Source organism: Oryctolagus cuniculus, chromosome 5 (assembly GCF_051225735.1).
Source record: "Oryctolagus cuniculus isolate XC-2025 breed Fujian yellow rabbit chromosome 5, ASM5122573v1, whole genome shotgun sequence".
In the NCBI taxonomy this organism is placed as follows: Eukaryota; Metazoa; Chordata; class Mammalia; order Lagomorpha; family Leporidae; genus Oryctolagus; species Oryctolagus cuniculus.
Window position 1 is genome coordinate 88838976 of NC_142871.1, and position 14641 is coordinate 88853616.

Genomic DNA, 14641 nt, shown 5'->3' on the forward strand with positions numbered 1-14641 from the left:
TTTTGAACTATTCTCTTTTATTATGGAGGACATTAATGGGACGATTCATGAAAAGTGAATGATGTCTAATGATTAGATGGTAGTATTAAGTCAATATTAACTTTCTAGTTTGGTCACATAGGAGAATGTTTTTGTTTTTAGGAAATGACTAAACTATTTGGTAGTGGTAGGGCGACATGTTGCTAGTTAAGTCAACTAGTTCAGGGAGAAATAAATCCTTGTAATATACTTTTTTTTTTTTTTGACAGGCAGAGTGGACAGTGAGAGAGAGAGACAGAGAGAAAGATCTTCCTTTGCCGTTGGTTCACCCTCCAATGGCCGCCACGGCCGGTGCGCCGCGCTGATCCGATGGCAGGAGCCAGGAGCCAGGTGCTTTTCCTGGTCTCCCATGGGGTGCAGGGCCCAAGCACCTGGGCCATCCTCCACTGCACTCCCTGGCCACAGCAGAGGGCTGGCCTGGAAGAGGGGCAACCGGGACAGAATCCAGCGCCCCGACCGGGACTAGAACCCAGTGTGCTGGTGCCGCTAGGCGGAGGATTAGCCTAGTGAGCCGCGGCGCCGGCCTTTGTAATATACTTTAAAGGATTAATGTACTTTAAAAGATTATACTGTAAGATATGATCATAATCATCCATGCCTTAACATTTTCCTCTTTTAATGTCCTTGGCTTCAGAAACATTCATTATCTTTACCTGTTAGATGACTTCTGAGGATGCTTCTTAATCATCCCATTTTTTTAATGTGGAAGTAATTTGTAATACTTTCCCCTTGGTCTTCTCGTCTTGCTCCCTTAGCGATTTCTTCTATTCTTTTTAACTCTAGGTCTATGACTCATAAATCTGCATCTTAATTCTTGGTATTTCCTGATCTTTAGACCTATTTATACTTGAACATAGCTTTGTTTAGTACTTGTTTTCTCATCAACCCAGACCTGTTGATGTAAATCAACTTTGGATTGACTTCCAGGTCTCATTAATGCATACTCACATTCTGTAAAAAACCATCTGAGGTATAACTTGCTTATTTTAAAAATAAATTCAAGAATAAATTCAGCAAAGTCAATTTTGCAATGGAAGAGAGAATTATTAAAGAAAATTACAAAGTAGTTTCTTCCTTCACTGGGCCAAGAACAACATTTTAGACTCATTTCCAAAAGAGAATATAAGTCTAATTACAATAGAAGGTTAAGACATTCTAAAATAAATTCTATTTTTATATGAACCAAACTTTATTAATGGTTTTATCTGAGATAACAGATAATATGAAGAATGAAGAATATTATCTCATATTCCAAATCTGTTTTCAAAGTAGAATATATATAAAATGTTAGAGGTTATGAGAAAGGTTTGCATTATATATATGAAAGCAATCCACATGTCAAAATGTTCTCAGTTCTAGCATGGAATAGATACAAAAGTATGAGTGCTTTTAACTGACATGTTTAACACACTTTGAATAAAAATTAAATATTTTAAATAAATTGATCAACAAGAAGAGGGACAATGAAATTATGTTTATATAATTCTACTCATTTAAAAAGTCATTAATAAAGAACTTTATTGTGAGTATAATTAATGTTTTATACCAACTCTGTACCAGAAAGCATCATTTCTGTGCCAAAATATTTTTAGATTTTCAATTAGATTTCTAATCATAGAGACATTCTGGGAAGTATTACACACAGCTCTTTGAGAGTGCTTATTTTGGTGAAATATTTAAAGTTCTATCTTTTGTTAAGCTGTGTCTAAGTATCTTTTCCATGAATGAATCTCTACTCAGTGCAAGAGATTACAAGTGATCAAATGACTCTTCCACTGAAGCAGAGCCTCCGATCTATGTATAATAAACTTTGATATTTCATTTATATTAATATAATTATGTAATATATTAATATCATTCATTTTTCCTCATTTAATATTTATTTATTTATTTTCATTTTATTTGAAAGTCATAGAGGTAGAGACAAAAATAGTGAAAAGGAGATTGAGACAGCCAGAGCTGAGCCAGGAAGAAATCGGGAAGCCAGAACTCAAATCAGTTTTTCCACGTGGGCGACAAAGACCCAAATACTTGAACTATCATCTACTGCCTCAGAAGATGCTCATTAATAGGGAGCTAGCTTGGAAACAGAGTATCCAGGATTGAATGAGACACTCTGATATGGGTTGTGGTTGTTCACGCAGAGACTTAACTGCTGTACCAAACTGCTACTCCTGTGCTAATTCCTGAGACCAATGTTACCAATGGAAAAACCTTGCCTAACTAACAATAGTTACCAAGAAATATTATTTAATATTACATTGCCAAGATCATCTTAGATAAGCCATCAATCACTCCTTTTAAAAGTCCGAAACTACTTTAATTTTATAATTAGTTATTTAGATCCTGCTGATTGCATAGGGTCAAGTTGGCTATGATAGGGATTCAAATGAAATATATAACATAAAGAACTTATAATAATTTTGGAAAAACAAAAGAAATTTATATGAAAGGGCAAGAAAACCAATAAAGGATATAATTTGGTATCAACTCAGTAAATTAATATTCTTGAATCAGAAAATCATTATTAATCTCTCTGTAGCACTTAACTATCCCAAGTTTTATTTACTTATTATGATGTAAACCTGTATTCATTTAAGATTTTCACTGTTTTTAAAATTTTTTGTCATATAAAATCCTTAATTTTTTTTAGCACTGAAGTCAGCACATACAAGTGTGGGATATATCTCATATGCCTGTCCACTTGCAGGCATTGGAGTTTTAACTTTCAGCAAAATAAGAGTGTTTCTGTACTTAAGAAGCTTATCACTTATATGTATTTGTATGCTAGGCAATAGAGTCAGGAAAGAGACAAACATTAAATATATGAACAAATAACTAAAACAATCTCCAATACTTGTGAATATTATGAAGACAATAGAAAATGTAGTGTTTGGAGGTACTTTAACTACTGTTATCAGAGAAGGCCTGAGGAACTCAGGTTTGAGTTGAAGCCTGGATGACAAGGAGTAACCAGGTAGTTAGGTCTACAGTATAGAAATCAAGGGAGGGATCCAGGTTGAAGAACAGAGGCTTGAGAGTTGTTACTGTGAACACGTGTATTTCAAACCACGAGACTGATTTTGAGTATAGATGTCTGGAATAGTAGAACTGTACTAGGGCTAGTAGAGGAGGAAGAGGTAGCAAAATGAAGCTGAGAAGGTCAAGGTAGTGGTTAGGAGGAAACTCAAGCAACATATAGTATAGGGCCTAGGAAATAAAGTGTTTCCAGAAGGGGCAAAGTCAACAACATCAAATAGTTGAAAAATCAAGTGGAGACTTGAGGTCTGACTTTTGCTTATATTTGGATGTGAATCATCAGTGGCTTCACAGGAGCTTTCTGTGGAGAGATGATGGAGAAAACCTTACCAATGGGTTGAAGAGAGAATGGGAAGTAAAGAATCAATGGGAATATGTAAGTCTTTTGAGGAATTTTACTGCCGAGGATAGGAGAATAGGGGGTAAAATCCAATTTTTTAAAAATATGAATAATAGTAAGGGAGGTTTTTATGCTAATCAAGGCTGATTCAGTAGGAAAAGCATGGTGGATCTTAGAGATGGACAGTTGCCGAGTGAAGCCTTGGAAAAGCTAAGATGGGATAAGATCCTGAGCACAAATGAGGAGATAACCTTGATCTCAATCAAAATGCCAACAACATAATTCTCAAATGTAGAAAAAATAATGCTTAAATTCGTATGGAAACACAGGAGACCCCAAATAGCTAAAGCAATCTTAAACAACAAAAACAAAGCTGGATGCATCACAATAGCAGCTTTCAAGACGTAGTATAGGACAATTACAATCAAAGCCTGGTGCTGGCATAAAAAAAAAAAAGATGTGTAGACCAACTGAACAGAAGAGAAACTGCAGAAATCAATCCATGCATCTACAACCAACTTATTTTTAACAAAGGAGCTAAAATCAGTCCCTGGAGCAGAGATAATCTCTTTAACAAATGGTGTTGGGAAAACTGGATTTCCATATACAAAGTATAAAGCAAGATTCCTAGCTTACACCTTACAGAAAAATCCACACAAAATGAATCAAAATGCTAAATCTATGACCTGATACCATCAAATTATTAGAGAATGTTGGGAAACCCTGAAAGACATTGACACAGGCAGAGTTCTTGGAAAAGACCCCAGAGGCACTGGCAGTCAAAGCCCAAATTGACAAATGGGATTACATCAAATTGAGAAGCTTCTGCACTGCAAAAGAAATGCTCAGCAAAGTGAAGAGGCAACTGACAGAATGGGAGAAATTATTTGCAAACTATACAACTGATAAAGGATTAATAACCAGAATATATAAAGAGATCAAGAATCTCCACAACAACAAAACAACCCAGTGGAGAAATGGGCAAAGGACTTAAAAAGACATTTTTCAAAATAAGAAATCCAACAGACACATGAAAAAGAGGAAATGGCCAGAAGACATAGGAAAAAATGCTCAGGATCACTAGCCATCAGGGAAATGCAAATCAAAACTACAATGTTTCACCTCACCCCCATTAGAGTGGCTTTTATACAGAAATCAACAAACAAATACTGGTGAGGATGTAGGGGGAAAGGTACCCTAATACACTGGTAAGAATGTAAACTGGTAAAGCCACTATGGAAGGCAATATAAAGATACCTCAGAAATCTGAATATAGACCTACCATATGGTCTAGCCATCTCATACCTGGGAATTTAACCAAGGGAAATGGAATCAGCATATGAAAGTGTTATCTGTACCCACATGTTTATTGTAGCTCAATTCACAATAGCTAAGATATGGAATTAATCCAAATGCCCATCAACTGAAGACTGGATGAAGAAATTATGGGATATGTACACCATGGAATACTACACAACAGTAAAAAAAATCTGGAAATTTGCAACAAAATGGATGAAACTGGAAAACATTATACTTCGTGAAATAAGCCAGTCCCAAAGGGATAGATGCCATATGTTCTCCCTGACCTATGATAACTAATAGAGCACCTAAAAGGCATTTGGCAGAAGTGAAATTGACACTTTGAGAAGCAATGACCTTGAACAATCCTTGTCTTGGCAGTTTTCAATCTCTTTAGTTCTTTCACTAAGAAATTTACTGTCTTCATATACTTTCATGATTCTGATTGTCTTTCTCTGTTTCTGTATATAGTAAGTCATTAAGTTTCATTTGTAAGACTGGCTGGGTGGTGACAAATTCTTTCAATTTTCGCTTGTCTTGGAAGATCTGTATTTCACTTTCATATATGAATGAGAGCTTTGCTGGATTAAGTATTCTGGGTTGATGGTTTTGTTCTTTTTAAAAAAATATTTATTTATTCATTTGAAAAGCAGAGTTATATAGAGAGAAAGAGACAGAGACATCTTCCTTCTGTGGGTTCATTCTCCAAATGGCTGCCATGGTCAGGGCTGGGCCAGACTGAAGCCAGGAGCCTAGAATTCCATCTGGGTCTCCCACATGAGTGAAGGAGCCTATGCGGTTGGACCATCTTCCACTGCTTTCCCAGGTGCATTAGCAGGGAACTGGATCAGAAGTGGAGCAGCCAAAACACAAACCAGTTTCCCATATGTGATGCCAGCGTCACATGTGGCAGCCTAACCCTCTACACTGCCATGCTGGTAGTCCTTTTAGAACTTAGACTGTATCTATCCATTCTCTCCTTAATCATAGGGTTTCTACTGGGAAATCAGTTCTCAATCTAATGGGAGTTCCTTTAATATGTAACCTGGTGTTCTCTCTTGCAAATTATAGGATATTCTCTATTTTACTTTTGAAAGTTTGGCTATAATGTGTCATGGTGAAAATCTTTTCTGATCATGTCTATTGGGGGTTCTGAGTGCTCTCTGAATTTGGATGTCCATGTCTTTCTCCAAATTGGAGAAATTTTCTGCTGTTATTTCATTGAATAGGTTTTCTAAGCCATTCTTTTTTTTTCCATTTCTTTAGGAACTCCTCACACTTACATTTGATCATTTGATGGTATACTGTGGATCCTGAACAGTGTTTCCATCCTTTCTAATTTTTTATTCTTTTTTTTTTGTCTTGAGGTATTTCAAAGGCCAATCTTCTAGATTAGATATTCTTTCTTCTGTTTCATCAAGTTTGTTGTTAATGCTTTCAACTGTGTTTTTAATTTGATTTATTAAATACTTCATTTCTGATATTTGGTTCTTTTCAGTATCTCTGTCTCTTTGCTAAATCGATCATCTATGTCATATACTGATTTCCTTATTTCAACTAACTGTATTTCTGTATTTTTTAGTAACCTTACAATAATTCTTCTGAAAATTTTTCTGCTATTTTGTCAATCTCCTTGTCTTCACAGCTCAATATTAACATATTATTGTGGGCCGGCGCTGCGGCTCACTAGGCTAATCCTCTGCCTTGCGGCGCCGGCACACCGGGTTCTAGTCCCGGTCGGGGCGCCAGATTCTGTCCCGGTTGCCCCTCTTCCAGGCCAGCTCTCTGCTGTGGCCTGGGAAGGCAGTGGAGGATGACCCAAGTCCTTGGGCCCTGCACCCCATGGGAGACCAGGATAAGTACCTGGCTCCTGCCATCGGATCAGCGCGGTGCGCCGGCCGCGGCAGCCATTGGAGGGTGAACCAACGGCAAAAGAAAGACCTTTCTCTCTGTCTCTCTCTCTCTCACTGTCCACTCTGCCTGTCAAAAAATAAAAAAAATAAAAATAAAAAAAAATTATTGTGTTCCTTTTGGGGAATCATATTGCCTTCACTGTTCATGTTTTTTGTGTTTCCATGATAAATGTTGTATCTGTTGTTTCTATCACTTCTGGACGGTAGTTTTTTAAAATATTTTTTGGTTGAAGGCTGTATTTCTGGAGATATGTTTCTGGGGCTTGGTGGAGCACTGAAGGCTTACACTTGAGCTCCAGGGGTATGTGCTTGTTGGGGCCAGGGAGCTGAGGCCACCATTTGTATTTGGGGCAAAAGTTCAGAGTGACACCCAAGATTGGGCTTGGTGGAGCACTTCTGGCTACAGTCAGTGGGGAGATGTGATGTTTGAAGTCCCAGCTTTTCTCTAGCCAGGGTGAACTAGCTGTTCAAAGCTTAGAGTGAACCTATAGTGCCAGCCCACTTTACCCCACCCAGTTGTGCACGCTGACCAGAGCAGCAACTCACTCTGTAATGTGTCCCTGGACCTTACTGTGAGATCTGTCCTCAGTGTACGGGGAGCTCTGAGTCTCTGCATGGGAACCCAGCAGAAACCTGTGATTTTTGAAGTTGTTGGGGGGGGGGGGCAGTAGAAAAGAGGACACTTAGTTCCACCTGGGCAGGCCTCCTTATTTCCAGAGTACTGGGGGTGCCCCAGCTGCCTCGCTCCCATCATCTGTCACTGCACAGAGTGCTGAGTGGGCCTGGGTTCTGGGGCTGCTGCTGCCCTGTTGGTCCCAGGTGGATCCATGGGGCTCACACTGCCATGCTAGAATGCAGAAATGTCTCCAGGAACCCTGGAAAGATGATAGGCAAGAACTGCTTATGAGCCAGCAGCGCAGCTCACTAGGCTAATCCTCCGCCTGCGGCGCCGGCACCCCAGGTTCTAGTCCCGGTCGGGGCACTGGATTCTGTCTCGGTTGCTCCTCTTCCAGTCTAGCTCTCTGCTGTGGCCCGGGAAGGCAGTGGAGTTTGTCCCAAGTGCTTGGGCTCTTTTTTTTTTTTTTTTTTGACAGGCAGAGTGGACAGTGAGAGAGAGAGACAGAGAGAAAGGTCTTCCTTTTGCCATTGGTTCACCCTCCAATGGCTGCCGCGGCCGGTGCGCTGCGGCCGACGCACCGCGCTGATCTGATGGCAGGAGCCAGGAGCTAGGTGCTTCTCCTGGTCTCCCATGGGGTGCAGGGCCCAAGCACTTGGGCCATCCTCCACTGCACTCCCTGGCCACAGCAGAGAGCTGGCCTGGAAGAGGGGCAACCAGGACAGAATCCGGCGCCCCGACCGGGACTAGAACCCGGTGTGCTGGTGCCGCTAGGCGGAGGATTAGCCTAGTGAGCCGCGGCGCCGGCTCTGCACCCGCATGGGAGACCAGAAGGAGGCACCTGGCTCCTGGCTTTGGATCGGCTCAGCACGCTGGCCGTTGCGGCCATTTGGGGAGTGAACAAACGGAAGGAAGACCTTTCTCTCTGTCTCTCTCTCTCACTTCTAACTCTGCCTGTCAAAAAAAAAAAAAAAAAAAAAAAAAACAAAAACAACAACAACAAAAAACCTGCTTATGGGTGGTTCCTCCTCTCACATGGCACCTACTTGCTGCAATCCCTGAGGGGTGAGAGAGGGAACCTTGTAGGTTTCCCCTCCAACGTCCCAGAAACCCAAGTTTTTGAAGGAACACTCCTCACTAAGCTGCTGGTCTATGACAGCAGAATTCCTGTCTGGAGAGGGTGGGCCAAGTGGGAGGTCTGCACAGGTGAGCTCTGGGCAGGTGAGCTCTGCCTGCAGTCTCCTTTACACCCTCTCCCTGATGACAGGAAATCCCCTGGCCCTGGGGTCTTGTTCCTCTTTCTCCTCTAAGTTGCTCGACCTGTTTTGCTTGTCCCACTGTGTTCCTGCTTCTCTCCTACTACCTCTGGTGCTCTTCCTGTGGATGTAGCTGCTTTGTGGTATCCTGGTGGAGGAGGAGGCAAACACTGGACTTCTCTGTGTGGCCATCTGGAATCCACCCAAATATTTTAAATTAAAAAAAATTTAGGCCGGCACCACAGCTCGCTAGGCTAATCCTCCACCTTGCGGCGCTGGTGTCCTGGTCGGGGCGCCGGATTCTGTCCCGCTTGCCCCTCTTCCAGGCCAGCTCTCTGCTGTGGCCAGGGAGTGCAGTGAAGGATGGCCCAAGTGCTTGGGCCCTGCACCCCATGGGAGACCAGGAAAAGCACCTGGCTCCTGCCATCGGATCAGCGCAGCGCGCCGGCCGCGGCGGCCATTGGAGGGTGAACCAACAGCAAAGGAAGACCTTTCTATCTGTCTCTCTCTCTCACTGTCCACTCTGCCTGTCAAAATTAATTAATTAATTAAATATTTATTCATTCATTTGAAAGCCAATTGATAGTGAGAGACAGAAATAGATCCTACAGTCTGCTGGTTCACCCTCCAAATGGCTGCAGTGGTTCATGCTGGCCAGGATGAAGCCTTGAGCTAGGAACCCCATCTTGGTTTCCTGCATGGTGATAGGAACCCAAGCATTTGGGTTGTCACCTGCGGCCTTCCCAGCTGCATTAGCAGAAGCTGGATCAGAAGCAGAGCAGCCAGGACTTGAACCAGCACTCAGATATGGGTTGCTGGTATCTCAAGCAATGTCTTAATTCACTGTACCATAATACTAGCCCCATAATTTTTAGTTACTTGTTAAACTAGGTAGTGGGGGAGTACGGCAGATAATGTTAAAGATTTCAGTTGAGAGTCTGACACTAAAAAAGAATTACAAGCATGAACTAAGGCTGCAAATCAAAGAATCAAGTTCTGTGTGAAGGAATTGCTCAACATAAGGCACTTAGAACATAATCTCTAATGCATATTCTTTCCTGGACTCTGTAACAGTGTCAGAAATGCCTGTTTATGTATGTTGCATGTTGTTTTCAAAGTGCTTTTATGTATATTATTTAATGAAAGATTATAAATGCATCTATGAATTGAATTGAGAATGCCATTTAAGTTCTCTGTGTATAAGATAGTAAATATTTCTTGAATTAAAATATTTAATAAAATAATAAAGCTATCTTTATAAGAAAAGTTTAAAAAATTCATGGAAAATATGTGTATGAATTTCAAAAGGTCTTTGTGCCAGAATATACTTATCTTTTTGAAGCACCCTTGTACGGTGGATGTCCATATGTTGTTTCAAGTAATTTGATTCCTACCACTTATTTATGGAAGCAATTTTCACTGGTTTGATAAAAATGGAGATATATTCAATACATTTTAAAAAACATTTTAAATGTTCATGATAGTTTGTCAGGTATGCAGGAAATTAAAAATAATCTTTTTTTTTTCCTGTCAGAGGTCTTTTTATCAGTATCCATGACCGAGGTCATATTGCTTCAATTCTTAATGCATGGCCAGAAGATGTCATCAAAGTAAGTTGTCAGATTTCTTCATTATGGTAAATTTGTTCTCTAAAGCCACTTAAAACATATGGACAGTTGTTGTGTTCAATAGCTTTTCAAGTGAATATCACTTAATTTATATCCCTTTGAATTCTGCACCATGGACTAATTTTATTCTGATGCCATCTTGATACTGTTTACCCCTTATTTTTATCTAATTTCTTAGTATTACTTTATTTGTTATAAATGATTATATATATATATATACACACATATATATGTATGTATAACATCCAGTATCACTGGAATTTTTCTAAGCAAACTCCATTATTATATCTGCTAAGTTTAATTATCCTGTAAGTGAAATCCAAGTAGACAAACGAATCTATTAAGTTACTTATTTTATCATTATGACTTTATGGAATGCATTTAATTTTCTCTGTGTGAGCTAATAAAAATAGAAGTAATTATAGTACCTGACATCTGGTAGCTTTCTGTGAGACACTTTACATGGCTTAACTCCTAGGATTACCATGCTAAATTTGTAAGGAAAGAAAGACACAGATGGATTATATAGTAGTGCATGGCTGGTGGGAATTGCATGTAGACCCCAGAGCCCTCCTCTTCTTTCTTTCTCTCTTTCTCTCTCTCTCTTTCTCTTTCTTTTTCTCTTTTTCTTCTTTTTGACAGGCAGAGTTAGACAGTGAGAGAAAGAGAGAGACAGAGAGAAAAGTCTTCCTTTTTCCGTTGGTTCACCCCCCAGGTGGCCGCTATGGCCTGCGCGTTGCATCTGGCGCACTGCACTGATCTGAAGCCAGGAGCCAGGTGCTTTCTCCTGGTCTCCCATGTAGGTGCAAGGCCCAAGCACTTGGGCCGTCCTCTACTGCTTTCCTGGGCCACAGCAGAGAGCTGCACTGGAAGAGGAGCAACGGGGATAGAATCCGGCACCCAAACTGGGATTAGAACCCAGGGTGCCGGCGCCGCAGGTGGAGGATTAGCCTAGTGACCCGTGGCGCCAGCCTAGAGCCCTGCTCTTAAGCACAGTGCTGTGCTGTCTTCTGTGTCCGAGGGAGGTGAGATGTACTTGGCTTTCTGTTTTCTTTGTTGTGTGCATAGCCACTCTAAGATGTCTTTTGAAACTAAGATAGGATAAATCATTGTCTTTTGGTAGTCCAGAAGCACTTCAGTTATTACTTCTGAAATGTGATTCTTTTAATTATCTTGTCTATTTGAACATTTATGGCTAGAATTGATTAATTTGCCTCTCTAAGGCTCATGTGAGGGAAATTTCTAAAATAAAATGTTTTTTTTTTTTATTTCTAGTCTTCCCAGTTTTTTCACTTTCCCTACTTATAGTTGCCCTGTACTTTTCTTCCATAACTAGAGTGTTCTAGATGCTTCGTAGGACCTAACCTAAGAAATGTGCTAGTTCAATAAAGCAGTGTGTCAGCATCTAAGGAGGGTATTTATATTTTGGCCAGAATTGTAGAGAAGATTTTAAGAATCTACCAGTTGATAAAAGAAAAAGTTCTGGAGTAAAGAGTTTTAATCAACATCCCTATAATATCAGCTAGTCAATTAGCAGTCATTTTTATTCTTGTTCCTTCAACTAGCTAATTTGTGCATATGTGACTTGATTAATTCCATGTATTTATCCTTTGGACTCTCAGTATTGGGCTGTCAATGATGTTCTTGACCCTAACCATGTCCACATTTATTTAAAAAGCTTAACAGAGCATCTGGGACATAGTAGGAACTTAATAAATGGAAGCTCTTGATTATAATAGAATACTGAAGCATACTGAGGTATAATGGAATACTGAAAATACATATACTACAAAGACAATCAATTAGTAGATAATATATAAACTATGTGGTATTGTGTCATAATCATTCAACAAAGAATATCATTCACAGAAGACTGGAAAAGTGGAGAAAACTTTTCCAGTAAAGTTGGAACTTAAATATAACCTTTGATCATTAGAGAAGAAGATACTTTCCTAAGAATGGAACATATGACTGTAGGTATCACGTTCAGGAAGAAAATGGTGTGTTCTTAGCCAATAAAGAAACTGCTTGGCCTGACCAAAGCTGAGTGCTAGTATTGTGATGTAGTCAAATTAAAGAAGAGGTGATCAGATTATTTTAAAATGCCTTACAGTTCAAAAAGAGTGATTTAAACTTGACAGAGTGTCTCTCTTTAAACCATGGGTCCATTCTCTGAGGGAGTCCTCTGTTTTTACTTAGAATTGGTTAAGAGGGAATGCATGGAACCCACAGATACAGAAGGCCAGCTAGTAGAAGAGGTGGGAGATATGCAGGCTTGATCCAAGAATCCTGCACTTCAGAGAGGAGGATAATCTATAGTCACACTCTATCATACCAATCTCTAGCCAAGCCCTTATGGGTATGAATCCTAAAGAAAGCATCTTCAAATAAAAGAGAAAACATAAACTGAGGATGCAAATCCAAATGGCTTGACCTTTCTCTTGACCAAAAGTGCTTGACCTTTCTCTCCCCGTTCTGGCTGAAGTACGGAGTGAGGATGAGAGTCAGGAGAACAAACCAACAAGCAAAGCCAATTAGTTGCAGGATAACAGAATGGACTCAACTGAATTCCAAGTCAGAAAAGGAATGAGTTGAGAGGTCTTCCAGATTTTGGAAAGTAAAAGAGAATAAAATAAGATTTATGAAAGCTAGATCTAAGTTTGGAAAATGTAAAATAATCAGTAAAAAATTTATAAATCTAAAAACTTAAAATATTAGCCTTCATTTCCAGAAGGGCCCATTGAATACCAAGCAGAATTAGTAAAAATAAATAAATGAACCAGCCACTGACACATTGACACATCCTATTGAAAACTTGGAACTTCATGATAAAGTGAATTTCCCAAGTAGGGGTAAGATTACCTAGATTAGCAATAAATTTTCAAAGAAAATGGAGGAATTCTCTACTCAACAAAATTATAAATCAAGAATAGAAAAAATTTGCTTTCAGATATTCTTCTGTATGGAGAATTACTCAAGGTTGAAGTTACCAAAACAAAAGTAAGTTCAAGAAAGAAAGACATAAGCTATGAGGAAAATTGAGCAATGACACCAGTCCAAATAATTTTTGATAATGGGGATGAAAAGCTTAGGACAATGGTTAATGCTATTCCTAATAAAGGATTATATTAAAAATAAAAAATAGAGTTTCAAATTAAGCAAGGAAGTGATTTTATGTAAATAATATTTGAGGACGATTCATGTAGAATGGCTACTAGAGAGCAGGAAAAGCAAGAATTCAGCTTTTAGGTTGGCTACAAGAGAAGTATAGGCCCTGGGAAAGGAGAAGAAAAAGTGAAGACAGGACACATGGAGGGTGTCTGTGTGTTCAGAACAGCCCTGTTTCATATAGGAAGTTTCTGGTCAGAGGTCCAAGATGGATGAATAGGGAAGACACGCTGATTCTGACCACAGGAAGATAACAGAAGAAAAGGGGAGGGATTACATTCCCAGGGACAGAGAGAAGTTTGTAGTAGAAAATTCTACAAGAAGAGAGATACTTTGGAGCAGTGGGGACAGCACAATCAAGCAGTAGCAAGCAGGGCACTGCCACCAGCCACTCCTGCAACTGGTGACTGGAGGGGCCTCCATCTTCTTGGAGCAAGGCACCCGGCAACCAGCAAGGAGGAAACACCATCTAAGGAAGGCAAATAGAGGCTGCTGTGACCTAAGCATGACTGGGAGTTTTTATTGGAGGGATAAATTCGTGGTCCCCACTGACTTTGAGTCTGGCCTGTAGGACTAGTGGGGAGCAGGGTGCCCACTTAGACCCATGAAGTGCTCCCCTCCCCTCATTCTTTTAAGGTGCCTGGACTTGACTTCTCACAGTGGAGCACCAACCAATCTCTATTGATTAGGTAGCTGACTCTGGGAGCACAATGACTCTTTCTGTGGATGGGAGGCTTGTAGGGCTGAGAGGGGAATCTCCTGCTCCCTGTGATTGTGGGAAACCTGTGCCTTGTGACTTTGGAATTTTGTGACTGCTATATGGTATGCGATGGGGTGTGGCTGGGTCTTGGGGCAACCTCTGTGTCTGGCTTCAGAGGATCAGAGTTCAGTGCTCACACTGAGGAGCTCACAGATCCTTTGTGTGGGTTATGCACCTGCATGGGTAAGGTGCCTAGGCAATGTGGGCTCACCCCAGATGGTTTGTTCACCTTGGTAGAAGGGGGCTGATGCTGTGTTCACATCAGGCAAAATAATCATACCCTCCTCTTGGCTGACAATAAAGATCTACCATGTCCAAATTGGGTGTCACCCTGAACTCTTGCCCCACCCTCAAGCACTGTCTGCAGCTCCCTGGTCCCATCCAGAATATGCTTCTTCATATCCACGGAAGGAGTAGGCTCTCCACTAAGCCACCAAGGCACATTTCAGACATAAAAGCCTTCAGTGGGGGCCGGCGCCGTGGCTCACTTGGTTAATCCTCCACCTGCGGCGCTGGCATCCCATATAGGTGCCGGGGTTCTAGTCCCAGTTGCTCCTCTTCCAGTCCAGCTCTCTGCTGTGGC

General features: G+C 40.6%; 1 protein-coding gene across 1 annotated transcript in view; it reads left to right on the forward strand.

The window, feature by feature from the left end:
• ME1 (malic enzyme 1) overlaps positions 1 to 14641 on the forward strand; it is a 239911-nt gene that overhangs the window by 74177 nt on the left and 151093 nt on the right. The window contains exon 4 of the mRNA XM_002714552.6: positions 10037 to 10112. Coding sequence (XP_002714598.2) covers positions 10037 to 10112 — 76 coding nt within the window. The remainder of the gene's footprint in view (positions 1 to 10036; positions 10113 to 14641) is intronic.